Source organism: Rhipicephalus microplus, chromosome 3, assembly GCF_043290135.1.
Source record: "Rhipicephalus microplus isolate Deutch F79 chromosome 3, USDA_Rmic, whole genome shotgun sequence".
In the NCBI taxonomy this organism is placed as follows: Eukaryota; Metazoa; Arthropoda; class Arachnida; order Ixodida; family Ixodidae; genus Rhipicephalus; species Rhipicephalus microplus.
In genome coordinates, this window is record NC_134702.1 from 136,494,978 (window position 1) to 136,520,927 (window position 25,950).

The 25,950-nt window shown below is 44.4% G+C and overlaps 1 protein-coding gene across 4 annotated transcripts; it reads right to left on the reverse strand.

Moving 5' to 3' along the window:
• Window positions 1-7,393: 7,393 nt before the first annotated feature.
• On the reverse strand, window positions 7,394-25,245 carry LOC119159944 (uncharacterized). 4 transcript variants are annotated; one of them, XM_075888482.1, is made up of 5 exons: window positions 24,978-25,245; window positions 24,839-24,903; window positions 18,139-18,254; window positions 17,625-17,683; window positions 7,394-7,860 (listed from the first exon to the last, which is right to left on the reverse strand). In XM_075888482.1, the coding sequence occupies exons 3-5, from the start codon at window positions 18,188-18,190 to the stop codon at window positions 7,474-7,476; spliced, it is 498 nt and encodes a 165-aa protein (XP_075744597.1). In that variant the 5' UTR covers window positions 18,191-18,254; window positions 24,839-24,903; window positions 24,978-25,245; the 3' UTR covers window positions 7,394-7,473. The 4 variants fall into 4 exon arrangements, with proteins under 4 accessions (XP_075744597.1, XP_075744596.1, XP_075744595.1 ...); XM_075888481.1 differs by lacking the exon at window positions 18,139-18,254 and having other exon boundaries at window positions 24,839-24,900; XM_075888480.1 differs by lacking the exon at window positions 18,139-18,254.
• Window positions 25,246-25,950: the final 705 nt, after the last annotated feature.

A 25,950-nucleotide genomic window follows, 5' to 3' on the forward strand; every position in this document is an offset into this window, starting at 1 on the left:
CAAGCTTTCCCAGGAAACGAAGAACCTAATTAAGAAGCGTCAAATCATGAAAGTGTCAAGTACAACAGACAAAATAGAACTGGCAGAGCTTTCGAAGTTGATTAATTGACGTAAAGTAAGCGATGTAAGAAGGTATAACATGGAGAGAATGGAACACGCTCTGAAAAACGGAGGAAGCGTCAAAGCAGTGAAGAGGAAACTTGGGATAGGCAAAAGTCGGATGTATGCACTAAGGGACAAAGAAGGCAAAATAACTACCAATATGGATAGGATAGTTAAAATAGCGGAGGAGTTTTACAGAGATCTGTACAGTAGCCGAGACAAAAACGACCTTGATACCATAATAACTAGCAGTAACCCAGATGACACCTCACCAGAAATGATAGAAGAAGTCAGAAAAGCTTTGGAGAGCATAAAAAGAGGCAAAGCTGCTGGTGAGAATTAGGTAACATCAGACCTGCTGAAAGATGGAGGACAGATTGTGTTAGAAAAACTAGCCACCCAGTTTACGAGGTGTCTCCTGACGGGAAGGGTGCCAGAGTCTTGGAAGAACGCTAACATCATCCTAATACATAAGAAAGGAGATGACAAGGACTTGAAGAATTACAGGCCGATGAGCTTGCTCTCTGTAGTATACAAGCTATTTACAAAGGTAATTGCTAATAGAGTAAAGAAAACATTAGAATTCAATCAACCAAAGGAACAAGCAGGATTTTTAACAGGCTACTCAACAATTGTCCACATTCATACTATCAATCAGGTAATAGAGAAATGCTCAGAGTATAACCAACCACTATACATAGCCTTCATAGATTACGAGAAGGCGTTTGATTCAGTAGAAATATCAGCCGTCATGCAGACACTGCAGAATCAGGGCGTAGATGAAGTATATATAAACATTCTGGAAGAAATCTACAGGGGATCAACTGCTACCTTAGTGCTTCATAAAGAAAGCAACAGAATACCAATCAAGAAGGGTGTAAGGCAGGGGGACACAATCTCCCCAATGCTATTCACTGCGTGCTTACAGGACGTTTTCTGAAGCCTAGAAAGGGAACAGTTAGGGATAAGAGTTAATGGAGAGTACCTCAGTAACCTGCGCTTCGCCGATGACATTGCATTGCTGAGTAACTCAGGGGACGAATTGCAACTCATGATTACGGAGTTAGACAAGGAGAGCAGAAAGGTGGGTCTTAAAATTAATCTGCAGAAAACGAAAGTAATGTACAACCACCTCGGAAAGGAGCAGCGCTTCGAGATAGGTAATAGTGCACTTGAAGTTGTAAAAGACTATGTCTACTTAGGGCAGGTAATAACCGCAGAGCCTAACCACGAGATTGAAGTAACTAGAAGAATAAGAACGGGGTGGAGCATATTCGGCAAGCACTCTCAAATTATGACAGGTAGATTGCCACTATCCCTCAAGAGGAAGGCATATAACAACTGTATCCTGCCGGTACTTAGCAATGGAGCAGAAACCTGGAGACTTACAAAGAGGGTTCAGCTTAAATTGAGGACGACGCAGCGAGCAATGGAAAGAAAAATGGTAGGTGTAACCTTAAGAGACAAGAAAAGAGCAGAGTGGATTAGGGGACAAACGGGGGTTAAGGATATCATAGTTGAAATAAAGAAAAGGAAATGGACATGGGCTGGGCACGTAGCGCGCAGACAGGATAACCGCTGGTCATTAAGGGTAACTAACTGAATTCCCAGAGAAGGGAAGCAGGTTAGGGGGAGACAGAAGGTTAGGTGGGCAGATGAGATTAAGAAGTTTGCGGGTATAAATTGGCAGCAGCAAGCACAGGATCGGGTTATCTGGCGGAACATGGGAGAGGCCTTTGTCCTGCAGTGGACGCAGTCAGGCTGATGTTGATGATGATGACGTTTGTGCTTTTGCAGACGGCTAAAGCTTGTGTAGAAGGAGAAACATGTGGCCGATATTTCCGTTTGCTGTTAAACAGCGAAAGTCAACGTTCATTTATTTAGGCGGGATTAGCGAAATAAATAGACGCGAAGGTGTTGCGACGACAAAGGCTGACGATGGGCTCATTAGCAGGAGACGAAAAAGGTCAAGCTAATGAACGTGGTGCAAGTGACTACAAAATCACGAGAAAGAAGAACGATAACAGTGATTGAAGCGTTACAAGTCGACGTTATCTCGCACATATATTTCCCCACTCCAAGAAAGAAATTCAGCGAGAAAATAAAATAGCTAAATATGCAAGTGGCGGATCACAGGACCGAGATGACTGCAACAAATTCTGTAGAACTACTGATCGGCTCAGACTATTATTTGGAATTCTTTACTGGTAGAATTCAAAGAATCAAGGACAGATGATGGCTGTAGAAACTATACTGGGAAGGGTACTGCAAGGGCCGTCAGAGCAAAGCCAGACAAAACTAACACATAAACAAGCAGTCATGGTTCTGAAGGCAGAAGCTGCAGAGACAGAATTTTAGCAAGAGCTACAGAAGTTTTGGAGCGTAGAGGCAATGGGGATCACAAAAATTAGTTTGGATAACACAGGAAATGAAGTGGTCGAAGAATTCGTGCGCGAGATTGAGCAACAAAACGGTCGCTATTAAGTCAGCTTGCTATGGAAACAGGACGTAAACTTGGAAAGCAACAAGCAAAATTTGATAAAAAGGACTACAGTTATTGACTGAAAGGCTGCAGAAAAGTGAAGACGTGCTGCATCACTGCGACAAAATTATATCACATCTGGTATTAGGAGTCGCAGAGGAGGTCCAAGAGCAATCAAAACAGCCAAGTGCACTTTGCTACTACATGCCACATCATGCGATCATTCGAGATGACTGAGCCCCAACAAAGCTTCGAGTAGTGTTCGACGCCTCATCTCATTCTCGAAAAGGCATGTCTTCAAACGATAACCTAGGGGCAGGACCCAATTTGAATGAGGACATGCTATCGCTGCTCATTAATTTCCGAAAAGAAAAGGTGGCATTTGTAGGAGTTTGAAAAGCCATATTTACAAATCTTTATACACGAAGAGGATAGAGATGCAATGAGATTTCTGTGTTGTAAGCATGACACAGAGCAAAGGATAATGAATGATGTGCATACATTGCACATGACAAGAGTAACGTTCGGAACAACATCAAGCACGTTTATACTGGCTGCTACAATTAAACGCCATTTGAAACAAGTGGAAGACGGGTTTCCTGATACGACACGGACACTGCAGAAAGCGATCTACGTAGATGATGTCATTCTGGGAGCAGCAACGTTTGATGAAGCAGTCAAGTTGTACAAAGAGACAGAGCAAGTGTTCACAGAGGCAGCCATGAGTTTGAGAAAGCGGATATCCAATGAATAGTGAATAAACAAAATAATAGATGAAAACAAAAAAGAACGAGTCTCACATAGAGATTGGATCTAGAGGATTTACCATGCTTCTAGGTTTGATATGAAAACACTCGAAGGACATGCTTTCCTTCCCTGTTGTTAACTGGGAATCATTAACAAATACAACGTTCTTGACAAAAAGGGACGTGTTACAAGCCTATGCGAAGATAATTGACCTACCTTGTTTGTTGTCACCGTTCGCAGTACGACGGAAAATAGGACTGCAGAGAGTGCGAAAAACGAACGTCAAGTGGGATGACCAGCTCCCTAAAGAAGAATGCGACAAATGGAAGAACCTCATGTCTGAAGAGGAAGACTTTCGAGTTCTAGAAATCATCCGATGCTACGCAAGCAAGAGTAAATCAGTACAAGCGTACAAGTGGCATGTATTTGCCGACGCGAGCCAATCAGCATACGGAGCGGCAGCATACTTAATAGCAGTATACCGCGATTGAAGCAAAGAATCAAGTCTGGTAGCAGAAAAAGCCGCGTAGCTTCAAATAAAGAGCTGACATTGGCGCGACTTGAACTGATGGCAGCGGTGGTAGCATCAAGATTATGTGGCTACATCAAAGGTCACTCCAACAAAAGATTTCAGGAAATACACTGCTGGACGGACTCGATGATTGTGTTTCACTGAATCAAGGGAACAAGCAAAGCGGATTCTTTGTTGCCAAGAGAATCGCAGAAATCAGAGAAAAAACACTTCAAGCAAGCTGGTCATTCATTCAAAGTGACTACAACCCTGCTGACCTACTTCCACGAGGAATAAGCGCAAATACATTGATAACATCAAAGTTATAATAGAACTGTCCCAAATAGATAACATCGCTGGCCTATTTCCACGAGGAATAAGCGCAAATTAATTGATAACATCAAAGTTACGGTGGAACGGTCCCGAATAGATAACATCACTAGAAAAGAACTCCGCAAGCACAATTGGCACGAATACAGATGTGGAAGACCAGCATAAAACACAGTTTCAACAATGCATGGGAGGAGCCAAAATCGAGCCAATCTTGGGAATCGAAAGGTATGAATCATGCGGACGGTATTAATCGAAAGGTATTAATCATGCTTATCAGAGAGACAGCATGGGTGTTCAGATTCACAGGCGACACAAGAAGAGAAAATCACAAAGGGCCGTTGACAGGAAAAACGTAACAAATGCAGAGAAATATTGGATAAGGCAGACCCAAATATCACTGAGACAAACGAAGGGTGAGGCCTATTCGAACAATCATTCACTTGATATGAATGAACACGAAGTTCACCTTGATGACGATCGAATCATCAGACAGAAGGAATAATTGCAGTGCAGCTAAGAATTCAACGAGCACGTTATAGTGATTACAAAGGACGGGCATTTCATGGAACTGCTAATACGTGGACGTGCGTAAAATAGTATTGCATAAAGCAGTTCAAGTTACGCTAGCGCAACTTCGAACTAAGCTCTGGATATTGCAGGGTAGACAAGCAGTGAAAAGTGTTCTGAACAGTTGTGTCGTCTGCGAAAGGCATAACTCCAGACCGGCGACTCAAAACATACCTCGACTCCCAGCAGAGAGGGTCACCGAAGCAGAGCTATTCAAAGTTACGGGAGTTCACTTTACAGGACCTCTTTACGCGAAGGACAAGTACCAGATTGTGAAGCAATATTTACTGACATTCACCTGCGTGGTAACGAGAGGAGTACACTTGGAGGTTAACAACGATTTGTCGTCGTCAAGTTTTCTACAAGCATTCTGGCGATTTACAGCTTGACGGCGGTGAACGCCAGCAGTAATTTACTCGTATAACGCCAAAATATTTATAAAAGCAGAAAATAAATTCAAGAAAATGCTCGAAATCACTAAACACGAGGTCTTAAAGAATGACTTCAGTGGCCAACAAATCCAGTGGAACACGATCGCAGAGTGCGCGCCGTGGTGGGGAGTATTTCACGAGCGCCTCATAAGAAGTCTGAAGACGTCGATGCAAAAGATAATATTGAAAAGTACAGCTTCGGTAGAAAAGCTACGCAGTATTGTAGCAGGAGTTGAAGCAGCACTCAACAATCTACCGTTGACTTACGTGCTTGGAGAGCCTAACGAGCCGATGCCACTAACGCTGGCAGAGATCATAGGCGGACGGCGACAGCTTCAAGGTGGGCAAAGAAGACTGTACAATGGTGGCATTGAAGACACACGGCGAAGCAGATGCAAACTCATGCGAGCTTAGTGGAAAAGATGGCATCGAGAATACATCGAGGAAATAGGAGCTACAGTCAACGCCAAGCGGCTGCAAGCAAAACCACTCTCAAAGGCTGACATGGTGCTGCTGGAGGACAAGGCTTCAAGAACATTTTGTAAAATGTGCCAGATTGAAATACTCTACCCTGGGCGAGACGGAATAACAAGAGCTTGTGTCCTTCGCACAGGCCAAAAAGAACTTCTAAGAGTATCTGTAAACAACATATATCCAATCGAAGGTTGTTTCAAATAGCCTGCAAGAGCTATCCTATTTTACCTTGGGCGGGTGGGAGCCTATAAAATATCATCATCGAATGCCAGAAGAAGAAGAAAGAATACTGCTGTCAGGTGTGGGGGCGTGCTACTTACTTCTTCGAATAAACCCTATTCGTTCGAAGCAGTCCCTGGTCTCGATCGTCTTAATGATGTATGAACACTATGTAGAACGCAGAGATGTTCTAAAACAAAACCGCACCACTCTTTCATTGAGATTTCAAAAAATCATACAAATGGCAAAATGTACGAGGAGTGTGCTTAACGATTGTAATAATACACCGAAGAAACCAAGATCTCAGTAACTCGCTAACCTTGAGAATTGTCCACAGAGTGGTTGCTTTAAAGGCCCAGCGGCATAATTAATCACCACTGTCAGCCACAGCATCAAAATTGCGCCGCTGCACAGGTGCGCATCTTGCCTTACGAACACGTAGTTGCTACTTCACCAATTAACGAAAGATATAATTATGACATTGTCGGCCAATAAGCATTTCACATCACCTTGAGATGGTCATTTCAGTGGTGTCCACTGAGAAGCGATATTAGACTCGCGATGAAGAAGGCGATGTACTATTCATTGAGAAACTCACGTGTTCTCTTTTTTCCTATAAAGGTGAATTGGTGTTTGAAACATGGCTTCATATACAGCACCCACAGTTGCTCTAGGAATCACATGCACGTAAAATGTTCACAAATTCAATATCTAGGCCAGGCTTTGATCTTGCAATCACATCCTTTATAACATTTCTCAGCCTATCTATGCTGTTTGAATGAAGTTATTGCGCATTGAAAACGTTTAGCCTTTTTAGATAGTCAAAATCAAAGTTGCTTGCTTGTATATATCTTATATATTACTGACAAGTGCTTTACTAGTTCTGCGGTTGCCAAGGGGGCGAAATGTTCTTTCAGTATTATAATCACATTATTTAAATACCTGAAGCTACGAAATCGTCCTTCTATTTCCCAAGGTAACACAAAATACTTGTGACGATTAAAGAGCAACTGAAATCGCCTCACCAACGAGTCATATGGCTTCAACGATAGAGCCATAAAACACATAATAAACATAGAAATGAATTTAGCTGAATCTGCAAATACAGTGACACAGTTTTGAAAAGACGAGTATGTGGCTTTGCTTGTCACAGTATTATTTGCGCTATTGCAGATCAGTTACACGCATTAAAATAAAACTGACAAACCTTGCAAACAAATTAGCTGTGTACCTACAAAGATTAGATAGACGCAGTATCAGAAGCTATGAAGACGTTGGATAGCGTGCTAAGGTCTTCAACTAATGATGTACATCAGTAAATGTGACATACAAATTCCTCAAATGATTTGTCTGTTCGAGACAGATTTAATGGTATAAATGTAAACGTTTCTTTGTTAATACCGCGTATATTTACGTCGCTGACATATGTACGACGTATGTTTGCCTCGTTATTTTTTTGGATCTGAAGTGTATTATTCAGAATCGTGTGTGTTGTTCAGTATGTTTAAATCACTTCAAGAGAGCTGATTGCGTGTTCATTATGACTCGACGGACACGTTTTATTGACCGTTTATTTTAAAGTAGCAATGAACAGGCACCATAGTTGCTCATAATGCTTGCGCTTGTGCACTTGCAGCTTGAGCTGCACTTGATACTTCGGAAGGTGCCTTCTCCTCGCCTGAGTTCTGCGGGGCACTATTGTTGACGGTTGATGCAGCATCTGAGGAGGGAGCACCTAAGGTTGCATTCTCGGTTGCGTTGCTTTGTTCAGCGTCTGAGCCATCAGAAGGTACGTTGACCTCTGAATCCTTGTCCGATGTGGAGATTTGTCCAATTAACCAGGGAGGAAGCTCGATGTCCCCTTTGAACCCTGCGTCTGAACCATTCCCGACAATCCCACCTACTGGTTGGATTACCGACATCGGCGGCTCTGCCACCAGCGGGATTATCGCAATGTCTGATGTTGTGCAAATTATGAAGTACGAGTGCGGGATCTGGAAAAGAAAGAAAAGCAAGGAAAAAGACTTCGTTGATCCTTCCATCATGGAAGTTGGCAGAGCACGCTAGTTATCCCTGTCTTTGCAATAGTATAGCTGATTGTTTATTGTCGATTGATGTACGAGTGTCTGCAGAGTGAGGCTTTTTGGCAGCTAAAGCACAGGTTCACTAGGATGAGTCAACGACTTACGGCAGGATTATGTTAAACTAAGTTTGGGGTTACCTAGAGTAGGTGACATGCACGTGAACACTACAAACGTTCAACACCATATAAAAATGACATCGACCTTCAAAATAACGCGAAAAGAAGTGCATGAAGAACCATCGCAGTAAGCTTGTGGAATACTTAGAGGGCATGCTAGAAAAAATTCCTCATTCATATAGGCGAGTTACTTTAGGCCGCAGCAAGTGACGGTTGTTAAAGGGGCTTTGCAACACTTCTTGAGCGTCGTCAAAATGAACGAAAAACGCTGTCGATTGGCAGTAGAGGCTTCCAAGAACACCCGAGCCAAATAGTATAGAACGTAACGCGTGGCCTGTCATACGTAATAAATTGTCAGTCAGCTAAACAATTGTTTTTTTTTCCTCTCAAGGAATGACGGAGGAAGCTCAAAAATCACTCTTAGAAGGCCATCTATTAGCCGTTCTCTGATTTGAACAGGGTGAGTTCAGTCATTACAGGGATCACCGCGAGAGGCCACGACTTCTCCGCGTGATCACAGTGAAAAAGTCACGTATTCGAAGAAAAAAGAAAAACAGCTCGAGCTCACGAGGCGTGCATGATGCATTATTTTTTGCCCATGCCATCTTCTCTGCATAGCTTCCAGTGGTTTTGTCGGAACGAGAGGAGAGAGAATGCGATTTCGCCATGCAAAAAAACTTTGTAACTCTACCCGTACTGAACAGACTCTTCAAAGTTTTGAGGCAATCATGAGGCAATAAGCTTCTTTAGTGAATTCATTCCATGGTTACTTCAACATGTTTCATAGTCCCTTTAAAAGACACCACTAAACCTGACCTGCAATGACTTGGTCGCATCCCACTAACGTACGCAAAGGTGCATCGTGCCAATTTTGGCCTCAAGGCTTCACATTAGCACAATGCGGTTTGCGGTCAATATTTTAGGCGCTTGTTGGCAAAGCTTCTCATTCTCGGGGCATGTCCCTTAGTGTGCATGCTATTTTTCCAGGCGAGCGCTTTTGGCACGCTTTCTTTTTCTTCTCCAAGAGCTCAATGGCTGCTCAACTCCACACAGCTACTCATTATGAGCACCAGCTCGCAACGTCACTCCAATGTGGGCCCACTGCCAAGACGGTGCCGTGAGAGCTCGCGTCACTAAAGGAAGACGCCAGCGTCGGCAGCAATCGCAAGACAGCACCAGCATTGATCCAGAGGCGGTGGCAGCGCACAAGACTGCCACAGCCAGAGCAATAGGGGCTTGTCGACAAGAGGATCACCAAGTGAGAGCCCACAAAGCAAAAACGACACGCAAGCGGTGGCATGGAAACCACGAATTGGCGCGGGCGGGCGAAGCAATGGTCAAGATCTGAAGGTGGTTGCTACCACAGTTCGGTTGCGCCAATGCTAGCTTGAAGCTTGACTTCCTCGATCGCTCGTTCAGCCGCTGCTGCAAGGTGTGCGACCACTTGTGGTTTGACAAGCTCACCACCATCGCCTTCTGTCTGCAACAACTGGTCATGCGCCACTGCCATCGCCGTGTTGCAACGAGAGTTTCTTCTCGTACAATGCCTGCAGCGGAACGTGCCAATGACGCCGTCTTCGACGTACACCTCAAGCACCGGCTTGTTAAGAATTTGGATTTGAGCTAGTCAGCCGATTTCAAGTTCTCGCTGGTAACCACAATATATTTTAAATGTTTCACGATGTGGAGCTTGGTATCCTAATCTTTTTTGCGTCTTCAGCCGAAAATAAAACCAAGCACGCTACTGACGCCTTTTATGGCGTAAATTGAGCCTCGCAGCCCACTGCACACGCAATTTCTCATGTATTGTTCGCCCTATATTCAAGCTGAAAGTTTCGGCAACCTTGCACCAACAAAATCTATTGTTACAAACTTGCTCCAACAAATCTATCAGCAAGGAACCCCTGTATGATAACTCCAGGAAAGTGCGCTTCTGTTTAAGACGCGTAGCGGGGTGTTGCGTACACGAGCCCTACAGGCTAAGTACGCGAAAAACTTGGACACCAAATGTCCGCTGTGTAACTGCGCAGAAGAGACCATACATCACGTTGGGCTCAACCGCCCAGGTGCACACCCCAGTGCTCTACACACCAGCGGACAAGTCGCAGAAAACCAAGGAAACTCAACGACTACGGGCAACGCCTCAAACGAAGCTGAAAGCAGGCCCGCAATAGCGTTGGGTTTCCGGAAACCAGATGGGCACTCGCATTGGGAAGTGGTTGCTGCTACAAAAAGGCGTCTGGAGGGATGATGGCAGGCAAGTGCTTTAAAGGGCCAGTAAACAGCTCTGAGGTCCAAAAAAATTTAGGAAGGAATATATGTGCAGTTTTTCTTTGCGAACATGCTACCGTAAGAATTTTGCGAATACGTGCTATAATAAGTAAGTTACAGAGGTTAAAACATTGATGTTAGCTGGTTTCAAATTTTTCCGTGGCCTCACTGCCTTTCTCCCTTTCATGAAGGGGAACGCATAGCTCATTGTCATGACTCCGCCCACTTCAGCAACGTGACACCACGTCAGCGATTGACGTTATCGGCAAATTTCATCAGTCGCAACGCACTTCCGCTTGCTGCGAAGCGGGGCTATTTGTTTACCATTTGCCCAGCTATGGGTCACCTTGTACGCATAAGGTGTGAAGTGTCGACCACAAACGATCAAATCCCCGACGTTCGTTACTGAATGGCGGATTTGCTTCAGCCATACAGCGCGCAGGGCCACATCGTGAAGCACCCGGTGCCGATGCTTCTCCACTCCCCAGTCACTCGACTTGCAGCCGATGACAGGGCAATGCTTTTTACCCGTGTTGCTCATGTCAAGGGCGAAATACGTTCGTACGTGCGCACAGGCACTGTAGTTGAGCGAGGAGTGTATACGTGCACGCGACGACTGCGAGGCTGGTTCTTTTACCGCAGTGCCAAAAACAAGGGGCAGTTTTGTAGCTGTAGGAGGGAACCGGAACTGACGTTGATTTCACTACTGTTTTGTCACACCTGATTTAAACCAATCGGCGAGCTGCGTGCTACGTCACGTCCCCGATTGCCAAGTTGACGTCACTGCGTGCTCAAGGGGGTCGGTCAAGTGTCGGAAAGATGCGCGGGAATCGTTTTTTCAAAATAGAGGCTCTACGCGGTGCACAGCGCTGTAATACTCAGAAAACGCGATCGCTGCTGTCTAATCTACGAAATGCCGAGCTTGTATAGGGGGTCTAAAAAACCTTGGAGCCTGTTTATTGGCTCTTTAAAGGTACAGCAGCAGCAAACACAGCAGAGACAGACATTTTAGTCATCCCATACAGAACTATACGTGCTCTTCTTTAGTATTATTATTTTTTATTATTATTTTTTTGGCTATGGTTCAGAAACACCGTTGATCGACCATCACAAAGGGAATTGAGAGCCGCAGAAATAATGATAATATTCATCATCATCATCATTATCGCTCTTCGGTTCTCACACGTGCAAGAAGTTGTGGGACAGAACGACGACCAAGCACGGCTGGCATGTTGTCACCAGTCATGATTTCGTTCTATCACTGCATCATGGCTGTCGCCGCTATGGTGTCGCCACGTGGCGGCGCCACCATAGCAGAAAGTCGTGAATTGATCGGGTAACAGCTGAAGGCACACGATTCTCCTCATCGAAAGTTAAGCGCGTTCAAAACACATCAGCCCCCCCACCCACCCCCTTTTCGCAGGGCAAAATACGCGTAGCAGATATAAGCGCGCATCCGGATGAGCAGGGCGCTGAGCGCGGGCGGCTTTTTTTAAGGGCAAAGTTTTTAAGCCGTGGGTCGTGCCTCCACGATGTATGTAGTAGTAGCTGTAGCGTTTTGTTTATCACTTGTATGTGATGAACAAAACGATGAAAAGATGCGAGTTAGTGGCACTTAGAGTGTTCAATAGATGAACAGATGGACGTACCGACGAACGCTTCGCCCCACTTATCATCATTCACACCATGAATATGCTGTGTTTTTTTTTGTTTCATGAGCTTTCATTTATATATATATATATATATATATATATATATATATATATATATATATATATATATATATATATATATATATATATATATATATATATATATGAAGTCAAGTAGATCCTCCGTGAGTGGTGACAACGTAGTTTAATTTGATGTTTCGGCCTAGAGTCTGGCATTTATCAGCAATCCTGATGAAGGCCAGACTCTTGGCCGAAACGTCAACATAAACGTCGTTGTGACCGCGCTCACGGTGGATCTACTTGACTACATGCAACGCTACGACCACTCAACCACGATGCCTGCCTATATGTATATATATATAGGCAGGCTCTTATATATATATATATATATATATATATATATATATATATATATATATATATATATATATATATATATATATATATATATATATATATATGTATATATATATATATATGTATATATATATATATATATATATATATGTGTGTGTTTGTGTGTGTGTGTGTGTATACGATGAATGATGCTGAGAGTGTCCCTATAACTGCTACTACCGCAATAAAAACTGCCATGTGTTGTAAGTGCTAGCATCGGCGCGACGAAAGAACAGCGGGAACACGAACGCGTATGAAATGGAGGCCGCTTAGTCTGGCATCTCACTCGATCCGAAAAAAGAATGCATACAGATTTTCCTTACTTGAGTATTTCAATAAACCTTCATTTTTCTGTTCAAACAACCGACTGCACGAATTACATTCGTTTCCTCGGTTAATTTTGACAGTCCCACGCAGTACGGTGACGTACGCAGGGCCATTCCTTGTTCTACGTCACCTCCTCCTTGTTAGGGTAAGCACTCGAGAGATGAAGGGTGAGAGGCGCTCAGTTCTACGTTACATCTTTTTGCGGGGCAAGTAGCGTTTCAAACCTTGTGAGACGTGATCTTGACAGCTCATTGCATGCATTACACTCGCTAGCTCAAAATGCTGAAACCTGATAGGCAGTCTCTTAAGATGCTGCCATAGGCAGGTGAAAAACTGACCCTGCTCGACTATATTCTACGAAGCTGAAAGACCCTTCTGGTCCTTTTGCGGTCTAGTTACTTGCGTTTGTGCTTGTCTTCTTTATACTGAAAAAGTAGAAACTCAGGAGCGTGTTTATTCGATGATAGACACTTGAGTCACCACGCTGGACATCAAAAAAAAAGGAGGGGGGCTCGCTTGCTGGATTCCGCGCCAACCGGTTGTGCCCTCGCGATCTCTGACGTCCACGTAGCTCTGGCCAACTGGGCTCACCCTACGTCATCTCCTGACACCGACGACCTTCGACGACAGTGTAGCTCTCACCGACTGGACTTGCTCTACGCCATCTACTGACGCCGACAAGAGCTCTCGCAAGTGGTGCCCCGTCCTCGGACTCCATCTTTTATATCTCTCCTATCCCCTCGATATGTCATCGCGCTCGCTCTCTGGCATACTGTTTCTCTCTCTACACCTTTGTTCCTATCCTTTTAATCCCTCCTCACCCCATCCCTTGTGAGCTACGATTGAGGTGTCGCTCCCTGAAGCAGACAGTTACAGGGCTCACTTTTCTCTTCCTTTCTTTCTCTTAGAACCACTTAGCAAAAAAGAGAAACCAAGTTCAGCAAACCATGCGGAAAAAAAAGACAATTGTATAGCCTTGTTAAAGTATTGATGCATTTGTGTTATCATAATCTATACCTATTTTTTTCCTCTGCAGTCATACACATAAATTGTGCACGTCTTTCTTCTAAAATTTGTGTTTGGTGAAAAATGTTTGTGCCTACATTTACGATTTTGTGTGCCTACCTAATTTAGGCGCCTAAAACGTTATTTTGTTACCTTACAATCCAGCCTCTATCTTATTACCTTCAACTGACCCAGCAACGCACCAAAGCTTTAATAACTGAAAAACAGGAAATATCAACAAATATCGTGGTTCATGGCATACTGCCACAGATAGTGGCTGCAGAGGCTGAGAAGGAAGAAGTTCGTGGCTGATTTGGCTGAAATTACGCAGCTGTATTTACTCAGTGACCACTTTTCTTGGCACTGAAGAGAAATTACGTGCATCCTACCACCAGTGAAGGTAGTTCCAATGTAGCGCCCGTATTTCCAACGTGAAATATAAATGTTCCTTCTTTATTTTCTACGTGCGGCGATTTGAGACAGGAAGTAGCTCACACCTGCAAGATATTTGCATTTTTTTTTATTTATCTGCAGTGACTTCGCGTTTTTGAACGCGTAAAAAAGCACCGCCTTTTTACGCACACCTCAAACGCTAAGCGGCGTCTGCGTCTACATGAAATGCTGAAGGTGCGCTCCCGTCAATTTCCACAGCGTTACGAGACGCACACGAAAATGAACTACTTTGCGTAGTCTTAGATAGGCGGAAGCTCCACGTCCGTAGCTTTACCTTCATGACCAATAAAAGCTGTCGCATAGTATATATTGTTAAGGGAAAGATTTATTCACTGAGAGCTGGTCTTGCTAACGGCTTAGAGAGCGCACAGTCAAGCAGGCCAACGGGAGAAGCTTCAGAGTCCAACCCACTACAACCACGTTGTCGTCTTCTTCATTTGGGTGCCAATTCAGCTGTGTCGGTGCGACAGTTCCATACACGTATCATCACCCCGGCCCGTAAGGCACCGTCTCGGTGCCTGTTAAATGAGCGAGTCGGCGTTGTAGGGCTTGAGACGAGAAACGTGGACCACTTCCGTTCTGGGAGCAGCAGCTGATGAGTTTGTGGTAGCGGCAATCTCGTAGGTCACAGGTGTGACCTGACGAATGACTCGGTAGGGCCCAGCGTATCGCGATAAAAGTTTCTCGCAGAAGCCAACACGTCGAGATGGGAGCCACAGGAGAACAAGAGATCCCGCAGAAAAAACGGCATCTCTATGTCGACGGTCATAAAGAGACTTCTGTGCTGTCTGCGACGACGATAACCGAGCACGCACTACCGCACGTGCCGTGAGGGCACGGGTGATTGCATCCTGAGCGTACGAGGTGGAGGATGGGTGGTCTGATGAAAGCAGTGTGTCGAAGGGCAGTAAGGGATGACGTCCGTAGAGTAGATAAAAAGGGGAGTAGCCCGCTGTTTCATGACGCGACGAGTTATAGGCGAAGGTTACGAACGGAAGAGCTATGTCCCAATCAGTGTGGTCGGTAGATACGTACAAGGAAAGCATGTCCGTCAATGTGCGGTTTTGTCGCTCCGTAAGGCCGTTAGTCTGAGGGTGGTAAGATGTGGTGAAGTTGTGACGGGTAGCACAAGATCGGAGTAGATCATCAACCACACGAGATAGAAAATAGCGACCACGGTCTGTGAGCAGGTGAGTCGGAGCGCCGCGCTGGAGAATAATGTCGTACAGCAGGAAGTCGGCAACGTTGGTTGCGCAGCTGGTTGGTAGCGCTCGAGTAATTGCATAACGAGTGGCATAGTCTGTGGCCACTGCAATCCATTTATTTCCAGTTGTAGAAGTAGGAAAAGGGCCTAGCAAGTCCAACCCCACTCGATAAAATGGCTCGGCTGGAACTTCAATAGGTTGAAGTAGACCGGCAGGGAGAGTCGTAGGCTTCTTTCGGCGCTGGCAGAGGTCACAAGATGTGACGTAACGGCGAACAGAGCGGTAGAGACCCTTCCAGAATACTCGTCGTCGAATGCGGTCGTAAGTTCTGGAGACTCCTAGATGTTCAGAAGTTGGAGCGTCGTGGAATTGTCGCAGAACATCCTTTCGCAGGTGATGCGGTACGACGAGTAAAAGTTCGGCGCCGTCGGGGTGTAAGTTGCGGCGGTACAAAACGTTGTCTTGAAGCAGGTATCTGCTAAGAGAAGGGTCAGCATAACGCGATTGAAGGCGGTCAATGATGGTGAGCAGCGATGGATCTTGGCGCTGTTCGTCAGCCACGTTCAGAAAGTCAGTGATGGCTAAAACGCAGGCATCGGATTCCAAATCAGTGGAGCTAGGTGGATCAACAGGGTGCCGGGATAAGCAGTCAGCATCGCTGTGCAGCTTTCCAGATTTGTAAACAACCGAGAACGTGTACTCCTGTAATCGAAGTGCCCATCGGCCGAGTCTTTCTGTAGGGTCCTTAAGCGTCGACAGCCAGCAAAGCGCATGATGGTCCGTGATGACTGCGAACGGACGTCCGTATAAGTACGGACGGAATTTCGCAATAGCCCAAACGAGGGCTAAGCATTCCCGCTCAGTGATGGAATACTTTTGTTCCGCTTGCGACAAAAGACGGCTAGTGTAGGCTATCACACGGTTGGTGCCATTCTGTATCTGAGCGAGTATAGCACCAATGCCGGAGAACGTAAGGAAAACGTAAACTGCACGTTCTTGCACGTAAACCAATGCACCTTGCATTGCACGTAAACCTTGCACGTAAACCAATGCAAGGAGAACGTAAACTCGCCTTTTTAGTTAAAATGCACCATTTCTAAGCAATGTACGGCTGCTATTACGCCGCCTAAAGAAGCATTTCCAGAGATTTTGAACATGCCCAGTTCGACAGCAGGACGTTGAATTGGCTGCAACCAAGTTGAATTTTTGTTATAAATTCAAAACCCCAAGACCTCTAAAGATATATCTCCAGCCTGCCATCAGAGCTCCCGCGTAAGCGATACTGATTAAATTTTGCTGTTTTCCGCACGGGGGCACCGGCGCGTGGGATACAGCTGCGGCATTCTCTCCGTGATAGCTCCGGCAAGCCCTCCTCAAGGTATAATCAACCGTATCTATATAAGACCTTTTTTTCCACCACAAGTTACTTTCATCTATTTATGGTGTGACCGGTTGATACAATTCTGTCCTCGACAAAACAAGAAACTTTTATCTATTTTGCCCTGCGAGAATAACCACGCCCAGGGAAGCGTTTATGACGTCCATAACTGGAGAATCGAAGTGTATGATTGACTCGCACCTCATTTACTTGTTGAGTGATCTAAAGTACCCTTAAAACTTTGTACAGGGGTTTTTACTAGCAAGGAGCGCGAGCACCACCAAGTTATTCGGTGTTGGCCAAAAGTGACTTGAGGGTGGAATAGAAGTGGCAGGAATTGACACGGTTGGTGCTTGATGATTGATTGCACCTATAACGTGCTGCGGAGATAAGCACCAGATAAGTACGTACATATAAAAGCCTAGTTTTGATGATATGATTAGGTTTATAAAGCAAACATACGAGAACAAAGCCGCTTTGTGTTTCCGTATGTTTGGTATGAGAGGAATTGAAAACAAGATTAAACGTTTGCAAGACACTAGAAATATCTTACAGTTGTGAAAGCACGTATTGTGCGTGAAATGTAAAATTTATTCGTTAGCAGGTTTACCAGTAATCATAGGCGACATAGTAAACTATCCGCGCCGAGATGAAACATTGTCGCACGAGTATTTTCTGAATTTTTCAGTTCTTTTTTTTGGCGCCTTCAATTGTAAACTTATAAAATTCAATTGAACAAAAAAATGAAATGCGAACATTAAGGTTGTAACACTGACATTGATTTAGTTTTTTTTTACTTCGTAATCACCTCAGAATTCAATCAGATAATACGGAGAAATCATTGCCTTACCGGGGTGCACCTACGGCCTATTTTCTTCACTGGTCTCTCAAAATCACCAAGTGGTATCGCTGAAATGAACGAAATGCCTATAGATTAGAAAATTCCACATTCATATTTTAATGCTGTTCAAAAAATTTTGAACTCAATTTTTATTTCAATATCAAATGATTTTCACAGTGTTCTTCTTGTGCGTCTCTAGAAATTACGTCGCTACGTCACTGTTAATTACATGAATTTTTAACACTTCAGAAGAACTGCGGCGATTGCTAGAATAATAAGGATAAACACAGTTCGAATGCAGCGGGAATGCTCCCGACACAAAAACGCCGCAGCGAAATTTCAGTTCTATTATATAGAAACTAAGAATAATGTAGCAAAAACAACGTGCATAGTAGTCAGAAGGTCTGGCTGCTTTCACGAGCCTGATTTCACACTTATTCTGGTAGATGAACTTAATCGTTCTTGATTGTAAAAAACATTGATATAAAGTTCAAGTTTCTATTTCAAACAAAACAAGGCATACCGCAGGTAAATGGAATTGCCGACAACCAAAGTAATCCACTTGAGAAACGCATGTTGATGGTCAGCCGTATGCAGGTGTTTTCACAGTGCAGCCAATGTAGCGCAGAAATATCTGACCTGCATTAATAAGGCTATCGTGACGACTCCTGTGGAGGGAGCTGGCTACACCAAAGCTGCCAACATGCGTCCACTCCAAGCTGTTTCAATGTGTTTTAATATCGTTAATCACGTGTAGATGAAATTAAATTTTCTGCAGCCCTTAACTGGCTCCGAAGAGTCCTTCACGTACTTATAAATAAGTCGGTCTTGCAACTCTCTCCTGATATGAGTTGAAAATGAACAGATTGCACTCGACATGAAAACATATTTACGGGACACACTGCGAGTAATCACTTGTTCATTATTTTCGTCAGAAGATTCCATCATGTGGAGAGTGTTTTTATTTGTTACTCCGGGATCAAACAATTGTCTATCTAATAGCTAGTGCTTTGCCATGTCTAGTGGAGGCTATTACGTCTTGACAGAAACATATAGCGATTTGATAGTGAAATGTAGTTCAGGCTGAAGAACTGCTACGTATATTCACCAATGCAAACTTCCTGGACAGAATATAGCATGACTCATTTCATTATAGAAGTTGCCACATTGTATGCTAATGAATGCCGTTGTAACAACCTAGATATATCATACTTCATGTATGAAGCAAAAACAGATCAGCATGAAAGTATTCACTCGCAGGCATACGTACAGGCACTGAATATTCAGAACACTATAATAGTACTCTAATTCATTTTTCTTTGATAAGGCTATCGTGGCAAAATACTTCAATCAATGAATTTGGCATAAAAGTGAGGATCAATTTAATTTTCACTGTACCTCTGCAATGCATGTTACAGCAGGTGCTTGTACCTTTGTGCTTATGCAGCATAAATACTTGTACAGTCGTCAGCAAGTTTAATTCGAACCACCCGCAGCGTGAGTTAGACTCGTTTGACTGACGCCAGCCGCTATTGCTGCGATAACACATCGGTGGGCTCCGATAATATGTGGACGTGCATAGCTGACATCTCGGCAACAGAATCCAAAGCTATCGTCCTTCGGCGTTCTTAGCACTGAAGCATGCATACACAACACCATGTTCTCCTAGATTGATTTTTGTTCTGAGCACTGGCATATAGCATTTATTGAAACTGACCAACAAAACAACGTATTTACTACACCAGATTGCATTTATTAACTCAAACTGATACCATTCGGGTTATTCAACGCCCAAGCAATGTGTGAAGGGATGATGGACGCTTTCTTTATGGTTGAAAGAAGTCAAGCTGCTTGTGCAACCTGGATAACATGATTGTTTTTTCACAAACTTCAGAGACACACATAAAGCACCTCTTCTTCAAAACCTGCTTTCCCTAAAGCCAGACTGCAGCTGAACTCCTCGCAATGCTACTTCGGTCGCCGGCAACTAAGAGTACTCGGACACATTCGGGATTCCTCCGGTGTTCGTCCCAACGCCGAAAAAGTTCACGCAATGCTTTTTTGTGCTAACGTATGCTAACGACGATGTCCGAAGCTCGGTAGCACTGCGCTTCTGTTTTCGAACATTTGCACGCAGTTTAGTTGACGTTTGGCGTCCTCTCACAGAACTACCCAGGAACAATGTAGCTTTTGTCTAGCGTAGTGATCAAGCCATTAGCTTTGCTTAACTCCCCATGCCTTTTACGGCGGCATCGACTCATAGCCACGTGGATCTGTCCACTTCAGCAGAAGTGCGCACCGACACCAGCTGCCATGGCTTTGGTGTTGTTTTGGCTCAACGGCAGCGTGGTAGCGACCGTGTCATTGCATACGCTGGCTGTCTCTTTTCTCCAGCGCAGTGAAATTATTCGAATACCGAACGTGAATGCCTCGTGCTCGTTTGCGTAGTGCGCAAATGTCGTCCCTTTTAGCAGCAAAGATGGTTCATCGTTGTCACCGCCCACCATACCTTACCCTGGTTTTCATCCTTAAAACAGCCGATCGGACTGCTGGGCCTCACTGCTGCCGGAATACCATCGTTCATCGACTGTTTTTTATAAGATGGGATGCAACATGGTGAAGCTGGGTGCATGTCAGGGCACCCAGTGATGGTGGTTTTGGGACGTTAAACTCCACATATCAATCAATCAGGGCACCCAGTGAGCCCACCACACTTTCCTGGGAAGGCCAAGAGGCTTTGCTTTGCTTTACATCACTTTACTGCCCTCATCCACGTCCTGACTTCCTTTTCCACCTCTGCGGTGTACAATACTACACATGGCTATACTATACTGTATATGGCTATGGTAGGCTTTAGCCTGTCTATTCATACTTGATTCTCATCAGTCTTCCTTACGTCTTTTTCCGCCCCTTTTTTATTCTGTGCTACAGCCGTCTCAAGTATGTGGACTGCGGATTCAGAAGAAATAAACTTTTGTAACTCTGCTAAATTGTATGCGTGTTATGTTTTTGCCAATTGACATCATAACACTTTGTTTGGTGTAAAGCTACAGACGCGATTAGTGTCTTGAATTTTAGGCACCTCATGCTGTCACTGTAAGTGGCAACGTCACCACAAAACAAAAAAACTGTATTTTTGGTTTTTATCATTTTCTATATCGGTATTCCTAGCTTTTTGAAAACCTACGTGAAGTTTCTTGGCATTGACGAAGACATGAGGAATCAGAAAGGGCTCCTTACGAATTGCAGTGATAGGTGACATATTGCTCTTAATGCTACGGGGTGCCAGATATGAACATAATATCCAGAAGACAATGTTTAGTGGTATCCCAAGCAGACTGGGCTCCATCTTGTGCGCCTGCCTTCGAGTGCTGTAGATCCATTGTAAAAGCACTCTGCAACTGCCTTGACTGGGCTCTGGGGTCCTACATGTATAATAATAACCAGCCATTATATGTACGACAAACAATAAAACTGATTGATTGATTGATTGATTGATTGATCGATTGATTGATTGATTGATTGATTGATTGATTGAAGCGTCTTTCACCCCATAACATTTATGTTGAAAGTGCAGGCGCTGGTTGTGACTAGAAACAACCCCGACTCCGCCTCAACTTTCTTTTGTTCCCTGCGCTTGTAGTGTGCCCTGAGCTTGTGCCCTGAGCTTCTGAGCTTGCAACCTTTGCTTGAATGTACGTCTATAACAAGGAGACATTATCTCAACTGCTCCTTTTTCTGCCCTACTTGTACATGTTGTGCTATATATGACTTTATCTGCGTGGCTCAAAGCCACGACATAACGTGGCAGGAGATGACAGTAGAAGACAAAGGTACAAACCGACAGCCCAAGCACCTAAAGCACAGCTTTCTTGAATATGATGGAGACAAGGACTGACCTATTGTCACAGAACGAGCGCTAAAAAAGAGCGCGCCGCCAAATCCTTGCGACAACGGGCGGCAGAAACGCCGCGAGGTAAAAAGAAAAAAAAAAAGAAAGCAAACATCCAGGGCTCCCGGGCGCGCGCTCTCCCCGCAGAAGCACGGCTTCGCAGACGATCCTCCTCACCCCACTTCGGCGGCCCAGCAAGCCCGCGATTTTCCCAGAACGAAGGGGGCGGGGCCATACCGAGTTGACTCACCGGCCGGAGAGGGCATTCCAACTGTCTCGCCCTCTTCCCAGCTTTCGCCGCGTATCGCGCCGACGAAATGACCAGAAATTTCTGGAAGGTGGCGCGGAAGGTATTTAATCGAGCGGCCGAGACGACAGAACAGGAGGTGACGGAAGTTAACGCCAGAGCGCGTAGGAATTCCGCCGTGTAGTCGGCGAAGGTTCTGCCCGTAGTGACAGAACAGGAGGAGACGGAAGTGAGCGCCAGAGTGCGTAGAGAGTCCGCCGTGTAGTCGGCGAAGTTTGTGGTCCGTAGGGACGGCTCGAGCTACAGGCAAGAGTGTGTGTTTACCGCTATCGAGCGAAGACCCGTGGCAACCGCTGCGAGTGTGAAGCCGACGTGTTCCGGCGAAGAAGTTGAAGTTGGAAGAGTGGCCAATTGAAGACGGGAGGTTTCCTGGAAGAGAACTTCGAGAGCTGCGGAACGACAACAACGCTGGACTTTGAGTGAGTGATTCTCGGAAGAGTATCATTCAGACTTTTGTTCCAAGGACTTTGGACTGAATAGGTTTTATATCTCTTTGGTCTTTAAGGGTCCTGGTTGTTCAATGCATGCGACTGCATTGTAGAGCGTATCGTTCGTTGTCTATGTCCGTTGTTTTGAGTGTGGCTGATTGTACTGTGTAGTACGTTGTGTCATTGGTGACGTATTGTATGTAACTATTGTGGAGTGTGCATACGTGTGTATTGTTTTTGATCTGCCGTTAATGAGAATATAATTTTGTTGTTTATCAACTCTCGGCTCTGACTTGTTCTTTGGGCCACAGCCGGCGTCCGCTGGCGCACCAATAAGGACCACTTCTAAATTGTCCACGCTTTCGTGGTGCGGTTCGGGGGGCCGATACTTCGGCTCTTGGAATTAGCCCGGCGATCGCCTCCCTAATTAACGGGACAGGTGTGACACCTATGCCAAGCGGCGAAAAAAAAACTAACAGCTTATTGCTCATGCTGCCGCGCGCAACAGTTTTTTCATAGCACAGCGATCAGCATTGCAGTTGGCTTGTCTTCTCTTAAGTGACAGCGCACCTGTGCAAATGTAATCGTCGCGTGCATGATAAAGGTTATAGAGCACTGCGAGCGCGGCACGCATATTTCCGCAAGTCATCATATTATGGCAATTTTTTCTCCACATTCTGTAGTAAGAAAAATAGCAATACCAAATAAATAGAAACTGTCCGGTCACACACCTCGCACACCAATCTAAAATTTTCTTATAAAAAATTTTAGCTAAGCTCAATTGCTCAAAGAGTTCATTAAATTATCTTGCTTATTAACGCAGTAAAAAGGAACACAGAACATTTGGCTGTGGTGTCACGCGTGGCAAACACTGGTGCCCTGTCTGCATTTATTTTCTTTTCGCCAATTAAAATTCACGCTTCAGAAGTTGAGGGCTTTTTGATAAAAGTGACGAAAGGTGGCAAAATAGCTATAGGGACGAGAAATTATTAACCGTCTGTTCGTAGCACAAGTAATGTGCTACAAGGAGACGGTGATATGTGACGTGTGAACAGACAATAATAAGTGAGAAGTTAATGTCCCGAAACCACCATATGATGACAAGAGATGCCGTAGTGGCCAGCTTCAAAAATTTCAGCCACTCAGGGTTCTTTAACCAGCACCAAAATCTGAGCACACGGGCCTACAGCATTTTAGCCTGCGAATGTTCGTAGCAAGAAGCCACAAAAAATATATATTTAACTGAATTTGGTGGAGCTACCACCACGGAAAGGCATTAGTTACGGGGTTCTTATCCGAACAAGGCTGAATTTTCCGGGAACTAGAAGATTTTTTTAATCGGAATCCGCCTGATTCATTTCCTTCGGGCATCATGCAGGACAAGAAAGGATGATTGTTTGTTTTCCTTTCTTAAGATGGGGTTTCGTGGTGTGGGTCTCGCTGGCTGAGTGAAAGCGCTCTGCAAGAAATAAGAAAATCATAATCTGGCCAAGCTCATTGCCATGGTGAAATACATGGGAAGGGTAAACAAAATTGATATTCGGTGGGCTTGAGCGACGAATGCCCCACAAACATAAAATTGTTCTCTTTATTTCTAATGAGGACAGCAGTACTCTGACTCAAAAGAATGTGTTCCGATGCTGTCGTGTGTTGAGAAAAGCTTCAGTTCTGAGCAATCATAGTACCGGTCTTTACGCGCAAAGGGTATTTGACGCTATCCAGCGTAGATTCCTTTGAACTGTGGTTTCTGCAGCTGCCGTCAGCAACAGCTGCTACAAAATGAATTACTCGTGCTGGAACGCTGTCTCAACTATGTACCGTTATCTCTCGAGCACGTCACAGCAGGAAGAAGACACCAGCATCCAGGTGGAAAACATTGCTTTGACGCACATATTACGAACTCGCACTGCCTTTATAAATCATCGGTAAATTGAGCTAATCTCTAGACTCCATATGTTGCCGCCATCCACTCCAAGCTGGAAATGAACAACCTGCATTTCATGCGTTCTTGGCACTTCCACTTAATGTATGTGATTCGCCATAACAATATGTGGGAGCTGCGCGTCATTAGTGGCCTTTCTTAAATTGACAAAACATTGTTAAGAGTTTTTACATCAAGACATTAGTTCCGGGACCATATCCCGGCTGTGGCAGCTGCACTTCCGTTGGAGACGAAACTGCTGTAGGCCCGTGTGGTCAAATTTAGGTGCCCCTTAGGGAGCCCCAGGTGGTCGAAATTTCCAGAGCCCTCCACTACGGCGTCTGTCATAATAAATAGTGCTTCCGAGACGTTAAAACCCACATATCAAACTTGTTTATTTAGTTGCATTTGGGTATTAGCCACAAATACTGCTTGCGACGCTCAGCGCTCAAGAAGCGTCACAATTATTTGGCACCATTCTGTTAAGATTACGCTCAGGACGGGGATAGTCAAGTTCATTTGGAAGCTTAAGTGAACGCGAGCCATAACACTATGCTAAAACGAATGCTTCATAAAAGATGACGTGCTCCAGCAATCATCACTTTACCGATAGCAGATGCTTTGTTCACCCCTATCAATGTAGAGCGCGTATTGTTTGCTTGCAGTTTGACTTACTGTTTCCTGGGCACAACTTCTGCCAAACGGGATGTCCAGTACTTTTCAAGTCCTGTCCGACCCTTCTTCACCAGAATGGCATTGCGAGAACAACATGATTAGTTCCATTTCTTAGCTCTAAAATGCAATTTCGGCCTACCTGATTGTTTCAACGAAATTGAACAAAGTTTGTTGCGATGGTGAAGCGAAGGATGGGATATCAACAATTAAGAATGTTAAACACATAAAGCTGGTAGCTGACTTCGTCAGCACCGAACCACGCGTAACTGAGCGAAACACTGGCGTAGGGAAATGCCGCTGCTGCAGCTTCGGAGGTGGCCATAGTACAAAAGCTGCATCGCAAAGGTAGTTGCGAGACTTGCGCGTACGAATTCCTGTGAAGGTAGAGCGCATGAGCATGTACTCATAAGTACAATACGCAAATCATGCCTGAGCCACGCAGCCATCTCCTTTTTATTCCTCTCTGGCTTTCGTGAAACGAAAGACACTCTTTTTTTATTTATTTAAGTATACTGCAGACCTTCTCGGTCCAAGCAGGAGTGGTACATTGGATATACAAACAATGATGTCACGTACAGAAAGGCACCGACACAATCCAAGAAAAGAAAAAAACTATTGAATTCCAAGTAGCCAAAACAACAGTGTCATAATGCAACGTTCAGAATCATGCTAAAAGGACAAACCAGTCAAAAAGAAAGAAACTGCTCACAATAAATCCCTATTCGTACATTTGCGTCTATTTTTCAAAACTTGTAGTTTTAATCTTTTTAATAAAGGATTCTACGGTGTCACAGTTCAAAGCTATTAATGGAAGTTGATTTCAATATGCAATTGAAGACGGAAAAACAGAGTTTTTGTGAATGTTGTTGTGACTTGTGGGCAGTCGTATTGTCTTATTGTGGTTAGTTCTCGTGGAATGCCTCAAAGGTTCAAGAAGATAGTCTGATCTGGATATTGTATATTTCCCATGATAAAGAAGATACAGGAATTTAAGTTTAGAATATATTTTCCGTTTGGAAAGGCAATGAAGTTCAGCTCTTTTACGCAGATTAGTAACACTGGTATATCTGGAGTGATCGGAAAACACAAATCGAACTGCTAAGTTTTGCACT

What these genes read in the sequence shown, in the direction of transcription:
- LOC119159944 (XM_075888480.1), bottom strand. Translation starts at nt 25,237, where the DNA reads ATGCTCATGCGCTCTACCTTCACAGGAATTCGTACGCGCAAGTCTCGC. An exon ending in AATTTCGTTGAAACAATCAG is followed by an intron (nt 24,904 to 24,977) that starts GTAGGCCGAAAT and finishes ATTCTGGTGAAG; the next exon opens with AAGGGTCGGACAGGACTTGA. An exon ending in GAAGTTGTGCCCAGGAAACA is followed by an intron (nt 17,684 to 24,838) that starts GTAAGTCAAACT and finishes CGTTCATTTCAG; the next exon opens with CGATACCACTTGGTGATTTT.